The following is a 7,572-nucleotide window of genomic DNA, read 5'->3' as shown; positions in this document are numbered from 1 at the left end:
GTGTGTGTGTGAGTCATGTTTCCAGTATGGGAGTGGTCTGGGTGTGAATGGTGATTGGGTGCTATGTCTGGGTGTGCCAGGTTGTGGGAGGCCTTAGGAAGAAAGCAGAAAGCCCTCTGGTGGGTCACCTACACACACGCAGTACACACTACTCACCCCCCTCACCACACACTCATACCACTCACACCACACGCACCTCACACCCACGCTCAGAATCGGTAAGCCAGCTCCAACCCACGTGGACACCCGGCCCCCAGTTGCAGAGCCCACCCTCGCTCCAGGGCCTTCCCACCTGGGACCTCTGTCTCTCCAGGAGCCCTGGGCAGGCTTTACGGCCAGCCGGCCCCTCACCCCCCGACGACACCTCCCAGGGCTGCGCTCCTGCCGCTCAGGTGGGGAAAGGACAAGGTTAGTCTCTTCAGACGGGGTTGAGTTGGGGGATTTGTGACTTGGGAATATGTCTCCAAAGCAGGCACGTCCCTAAAAGCCCCGCGGGTGTGTTTTTAATAAAAACTGCCCTGGGCGGAGTCAGATGCGTCCACAGCTCTGGACAAACCCATGAAACCTTCAGAGACTGGGCTTCTGGCTTCATCCACTTAGCGAGCCGAGCTCATCAACCGCAGCCCCAGCAGACCCTTCCCCTCCACGCGGAACCACCACACACCCTCCAAGCCTGACGCCCACCTAGTGAGAGAGCTCCTGGTCCAGGAGTCACAAACCTGCCTATCGGAGACCCGGGTGTTTCTGTTCTCGTGTCCTGTGCCTGTTTTCCTCATGCCTGAAAAATTCTCCATGAGGGAACCGCCAGGGGCATTTGGCAGGAAGGGAAAGAGCTCAGCTGAGCTGTATGTTGGCAAGGTCAGCAAGGGTGCCCTGGGGTTGGGCAGCAGCTGGGATTCTTTCCACAAACATTCGTTACCACCAGTGCCTTCTGACCCGAGGAGCTGGGTGGCACAGTGGTTCCGCACTGGGCTGCTGACAGAGACGAGGCTCTCTATTCCTGGAAAGAGTTACCGTCTTGGAAACTCACAGGGCATTCCTGCCAGACCCTATAGGTTCACTATGAGTCTCCACAAGCGGTTTGATGGCGGTGGGCTGTTCGTTTTCTCACCTGAGGGGCTCATTTTCTGGCACCGTATCAGACAGGCTTCATGGGCGTCTACAAGGCCAGTCTTTAAGAAGTAAGTTGCCGGGGGCTTCTTCCCAGTCTACCCAAGTCTGGAAGCTCTGCTGAAACCTGCCCATCATGGTGGCCCTGCTGGTGTGAGCCACTGGTGCCATAGCCTGCCGCATCACCGCCACCTGTAAGCCGCCACAGCGTGACACACTTGACAGACAGGGATAGCTACTTGGGAGGCCACTGGCAGTCCTCCCGTCCATTCCCCCGACCCAAGCCCGGCCTTGTGATCTTACGTAATCTCCATAGCGGGTTCTTGATGACCAACAAGCTGCTCTCCCAGGTTTTGACTTGATTGCCTTGCCCACGTGCCACCAGGACTGTTCGTGACCGCCCACAGATCTCTTAACCTTCAGTGTTGAGCAACTGAGCCAAAGAAGTAACTTCTGTCTGGGGGTGTCAGCCAGCATCTCAACTTGCATTTCCAATAGCCTATTGATGCCGGAGCCTTGTTTTTATTCTTAGTCCTCTTCTGGGTTCTATTTTGAGACGAGGAGCTCTTCACGGGCATCCCTTGCTCATACCCAGGAGCCTGACGCCCCACAGATTTGTGCAGGTCTTTGTCCACTGCGAATGACTTTCTCCAAGGCTGGGTGCCACACAAAAGCAACGTGGTTCATTTTTATTTGGGTTTTGTTTTTTACATTCCATTTTTCCAATTAACTTCATCTTTTTTAAAACTTGTCTTTTGGGTGGAAGTTTCCAGAGCGGGTTAGTTTTGCACTCAACAATTGATGCACACTTTGTCCTGTGAAACACTGGTAACCGTCCCACAAACAGCGGCACTCTTTCCCATCCCTCGTCAGGCTTTCTGTTTCCATTTGTTAGTTCCTGCCCTTCTTGCCATCTGGGCTTTTTTTTTTGGGGGGGGGGCATTGGGGTCTTAAGAGCTACAGAACACCTGTCTAAGATGCAACTATTGGCCTCTCCCCATCCAGAGATAAGAAGAGCGAAGAAAAGAACAACCCACAAGGAGTCATTTCATCCAAAGGATGTAACGGGCCATCAAACCACATCCTCCACCCCCTGAGACCAGAGAAACTAGATGGTGCCCGACTCCCGTGACTGAGATGCGTTTCAGGACCACAGAAGGTCCCGGACGGAGTGGAGAAAAAGCCTGGACAAAAGATTTACTGGTCTTGTAGAGAGTGGTGGAATCTCCTAAGACTATGGCCCTAAGATGTCCTCCAGACCTGGTGTCAACCCCTCCGAGCAGCAGGCAGCTGTAAGTGGGGCCACCCAGGTTTGCTGCATTGAGGCAAAGACTTAAAGGAGGTGGGGAGCCGGTTCTGTGGACTTGGGGGTAAGGTGGGAGGGGAGCACATTGCAGGCAGAGAGCAGATAGGGATAAGGCCCCCCCACCACACCCCAAGGATGTGTGATAGATATATTTACAACAACCAGAAGGAGAGACAGAGCGAACAGCTGCTGCAGGAACACCTCATGGGATCATTTCCTGGGTCTGGAGGCTTAGGGTCATGGGTTCATGCAACAGCCTAATATTAGGTTTAGTGCTTCAGTTCTGCCTCCAGGCAGGTTGTGTAAGGGCCTGGGGTCTTAAAAGCTGGCAAACATCCACCCAAGGCACAAGTGTGCTCTCTTTGCCTGGAGCAGCAGCAGCAGCAGGAGAGTCGGGGGCAGTAGGAAGAGATGGACCGTGGGGCTCATGGTTTCCAGGAACAACTGCCTCCTTTGCCTTGAGACCAGGAGACTGGATGGTGTTCAGCTACCATGACCGGACTTTCTGATCCAAGACTCTGTAGAAGAATCCAGATCAACTGGAGAAAATGCAGAACAGAGTTTCAGAATCTCACCAAACCTGGACCTCCTGGAGCCCTGGGTGCTGGGTGAAGCCTCCCTGGATTGATGGATCTGAGACCATCTTTCAACTTGGAACCCAAACAGCCCCCCAAGTTTCCTTTGAGCCCATCAGCTGTCTCACTTGATGGGTAAAGAAAGCTTGTCTGCCCGGAGCAGATTCTCTCCCAAGGTCTCTGAGGGGCAAGCTGACGGAAGAAGTGCCAAAGCTCCTCTAGGGGGCTGCGGGGCAGCTTATGTTCCAGGGGAACAACCTGGAAAAGAGGGGACAGTTGTTGGATGGATGCCTGGAAGAACATCATCAGCATCACAGAATGGTCCCTGTCTAGACAGCAGAATGGTTGTGTGTTCTGCTGCGTCCTCTCCACAGCAGAGACCATTCCTTAAAAGACGGAAATAAGGACCCCAAGTTTCAACAGTAAGCGCTTTGGTTTGGCCAGAGAGTGAAAGAGGCCATGGTCAACACAGAAGCCCAATATGTTACACACACCAGTGAGGATGTTTCCAGAACAAGGAACTGTGTGTGTATAAAAGTGAGTGTGTATGAGACAGTGTGTGTGTGTGTGTGTGTGTGGTAGTTATATAATGGAGTGTCAATTTGGGACTTGAGAGGATTAAGAGTGAAGGGGTGGAGTCTATAGCCTTCAATCAGGTTATAGCCAATGAGGCCTCTGTGTGGGCATGGCCTTCTCCTGAGGATTCTGGGAACTCCTGTTTTTCCTCCTTGGAGGCAGGAGAGTCACACTGTCTCTCTCTGCTCACTCCCTTGGAGACTCTCTACTAACAAGACACATGGCACTATGCTGATAGACCCCGTGCCCTGGGAACTGGAGGAGCCATGTGGAGACCCCTGCCAGTGCTGAGATGCTTCTACCACCACTGGATCCACAAGACTTTGTACCACTGGCCTGTGATCTTCCTGCATTCATCATTGCATGTGCTTCGTGAGTCTGAAGAGCACTTTATTGATTGACATTGGACATATGGACTAATATCAGATTTATGGGCTTGATCTGGACTAGGCTGGGATGTTTTCTTAATGTGTGGTTGCTCTTTATAGAAAGCTCTTTCTTATACCCATATGAGTGTCTCTATGAATGTGTTTCTCTAGTCTACCTGGACTAACACAATGTGTGACTGGGAGAATGTATACATGAGAGACAATGTGTGTGTGTGTGTGTGTGTGTGTGAAAATGTGTATGAAAGTGTGTATGTGAGTGTGAGACGATTGTGATGTGTGTGCAAACTATGTGTATATGTGCATGTCAGAGTCTGTGCGAAGGTGTGTGAGTGTTGTGTAGGTGTGTATGAAAGTGTATGTATGTGAGAATTGTGAGTGTACACATGTGAGTGTGTGTGTGTGTGTGTGAATGTGAGAGAATGTCTATGTGAGAGGGAGTATGTGTGTGGAGGGTGAGCAAGAGAGAGAGAAGGGTCAGGTTCACCCCAGGTCTAGGAACCCACAAAAGAATACTGAGACCACCCCTTTCCAAACAGGGCCCTTGGTTTTCCACCTCCCACCACCACCCGCTCCCCGGCCTTTCCCTCCAGGTCAGGCATTATTTCACATGTCCTTGACTGTCAGGAGGTCCAGGCATACCGTGTTTCCCCCCCCACCCACCCATGGCCTCCTTGGCTCGATTGTAAATTACGTAAATCACAGAAAGGAGTGCTGGCCAGCTCCCCCCTCGCCAGCATGGCACCCCTAAATGTGAAGGAATGTGCTAGAAGCTGAGAATGGCGGCCCGGCAGCAAAACCCCTTGGCACTACCTGGCTGAGACGTCTTACAGCCAAACGTCACAGGATGTGGTTTTTTTTTAATCTTTTCAAATCAGCACAAAACACCCCTAACTCCACACACAACCGCCTCCTCGCACCCAGAAAGAATCGTGTAGACAAGAAGAAATCTCTCCCCCAACCGAACCGATCGTCTTTGAGAATGGCAAGTGACCCCTTTGTGGAAAACAAGGGAGCCTGAGTTCCAAACCCAAAGGCATTTGAAAGCAAAATTAATATTTTACAGCAACTAGCATCTTGTTTGCAGCATCAGCAAAGAAAAACCCCTGCGCCCACCTGTTACTCATTCCTTAGGGGCACAAAGTCCACAGTATTTCTGGGAAGGAGGGTTAGTTTGGCAATGCTGGCGGGGGCAGGGGGTCAGGTAAAAGACAACTGAAAAGCAGGCTTGTTGATGAGTGAAATATCACAGTACCAGCTAGTGCGTGCAGCCCAAATGCCTTACCGGATGCATGGGATGGTCGGAGAAGTCACTAGAAAAACAAGGGACTCCTCTTATTCACATACTCCTTGGCTTCACATCCCCTGCCCTGGTGTGGTTTCTGACTTGTAGTGACCGCACAGAACAGAACAGATCTGCCCCTGTGGGTTTCTGGACTGTACATCTTCATGGGAGTGGAAAGTCTCATCTTTCTCCTTCAGAGTAGCTGGTGGGTTCGAACTGCTGGTCTAGTGGTTGCTACTCCAGGGCTCCCTGTGGGCAGATTGTAACCCGGACCATCTCAGGAGCCCCACGGAGCAGCTCTGTCCTGTCCTATAGGGTCACCATGAGTTAGACTCAACTTACTGTGGGGAAGTTTGAGTTTGGGTTGATCCTTGAAAAGATTCACAGGCCAAAAATAAATGTTTATAAGCATGGCTCTACGAGACCCCCAGACAAAAGCAGGTATCTGCCTAAAGTCATGGAAATCACCCTGTGTCTGAGGTGCCCAACAGGGTGCTCTGGAGGGTGGGGGACTAGAGGCTCTGGGGAGCTGGTGCATCACCTGACTCAGTCACTATCACCCACCACTTGAGCAGCAGCACTTCCCAGAGTGTGCCTGCACCAAAGGGCTCGGGCAGCAAGACTTGCCTTCCTCTCTCTGCCCTCACCTGTAGGTTAGACTGCCCTCACCTGTAGGTTAGACTTCCTCTGGAATGCCCTCCGGTTGTGTGACTTGACTTGAAGTTTCTTTCAAAACCAGGTCTCTCGGTGGGCCCACAACTCACCAGACCACAGTCAAGGAGAGTTGTACATGTAAACATTCTAACGAAAAGGTGCCATGGGCCTATCAACTCTTTTATCTTGGCACAAAAACTCTATAGAAGCCAACCACCACCATCATGATAAATGAACTCCCTTCCCCAAAAACCGGCTGTCAGCCACAGAATCTGTTCTGACTGAGTGTGACCCCGCAGGACACAATGTAGCTGCCCTTGTGGGTGCCAGAGACGGTAATTCTTTATGGGAGTGACAGTCTCATCTTTCTCCGGGAGCAACTGGTAGATAGGAACTGTTGACCCTGAGGTTAGCAGCCCAGCCTCCTGCCCACGAGCTAACGGAGACCTCATTTGGACGCAAAGCAAAAAGAAGAAAAGAGCAAGGATTCTTTGGGGGCCACTTTATCATGGCCCACCCCTCTTTCCTGCTGTTCAGAAAGGTGGTGTGGTCAGGCTTTGCGACCCCGCGGGAACGGGAAGTCTGAGAGCCCAAGTGTGCGCTGTGGGCTCAGAGATGGCTAGGAAGCTCACAATGGACCTCGCTGTCTTTGCCCGCTGCCCTCAGGAGAGCCCGGCGCGCTGGGGGTGCGCACCCCGAGAACTTTCCCCAGACCCTTTCCAAAGCCCCGGAGGCTCTCCAGCAGGGACGGTTCTTTTCCCAGCCTCACTTTTTCCCCAGTCACTCTTGGAAAGACACGTGAAGGGAGGGTACAGTCAGAGAACTTCATCGCCTGGGGTCACAGCTTGCCTATCTGATGGCCTGTAAACTGGCGCCTCTGGAGAGGAGCCACAAGGCACTCCTAATTGACCTGGTGGGTCCGGTCCTCCACCGCCTTCCTCGCTGTCTGCCCGCGCTCCCCTCCACACAGCCTGGAGACCCTCACTCCACGGAGCGGAGTCCTTTTGTCTGCCTCCCACCCCCAGGCCAGTTCGTTTCTCACTGGCTCCGCGGGGAACTCGCTCGTGCGCCCGCGGCAGGGTTTCCCCCGCCCAAACCGCCCCTGCCACGGGAAGGCTACCCACTGAGCTCCTCCGCCCCACCCCGGGTAGGGCTCCAGCGGGGACGGTGGGCAGTGGGGGGGACCTGTCCGACGCGTGCCAGGGAGCCTCGCGCAGGGGAGCCTGGGGCGCCTGGTCGAGCCGCGAGCACTCACCAGCAGCAGGTTGTGCGCCACCAGGTACCCCAGGCGCGCGCCGCCCCGGACTCCGGGGGCCAGGCGCCCGGTGGCGTAGCCGTGCCAGGCCACCGCGTAGGGGTTGTCGATGGTGATCCAGTGCTTGACCTGCCCGCCGAAGTGGCGAAAGCAGAGCTCCGCGTAGTCCCTGAAGAGGTCGGCCAGAGCGCGGCTGGCCCAGCCGCCATGGGCGTCCTGCAGGCGCTGGGGCAGGTCCCAGTGGTACAGAGTGACCACGGGCTGCACGCCCAGCTCCCGCAGCCGCCCCAGCAGGCGCCGGTAGTAGCGCAGGCCCTCCCGGTTGGGGGCGCCCGCGCGGCCGTTGGGGAGGACCCGCGCCCAGGAGATGGAGAAGCGGTAGTGGGTGACCCCCAGTTCGCGCAGCGCCTCGGTGTCGCGGTACA

General features: G+C 54.2%; 1 protein-coding gene across 1 annotated transcript in view; it reads right to left on the bottom strand.

The window, feature by feature from the left end:
- The window catches only part of KL (klotho), a gene marked incomplete at its 5' end in the record, with an annotated part of 31,433 nt that extends 23,863 nt beyond the window's left edge, over positions 1–7,570 (bottom strand). The window contains one exon of the mRNA XM_045293998.1: positions 7,148–7,570. Within this exon, the coding sequence (XP_045149933.1) occupies positions 7,148–7,570 (423 nt within the window). The remainder of the gene's footprint in view (positions 1–7,147) is intronic.
- Positions 7,571–7,572: the final 2 nt, after the last annotated feature.

Source organism: Echinops telfairi, unplaced genomic scaffold (assembly GCF_000313985.2).
Source record: "Echinops telfairi isolate 266 unplaced genomic scaffold, ASM31398v2 ScPeMD7_2565;HRSCAF=3150, whole genome shotgun sequence".
NCBI lineage: Eukaryota > Metazoa > Chordata > Mammalia > Afrosoricida > Tenrecidae > Echinops > Echinops telfairi.
Note: the sequence above shows the minus strand (reverse complement) of the source record. Positions and strands in the feature narration are given on the sequence as shown.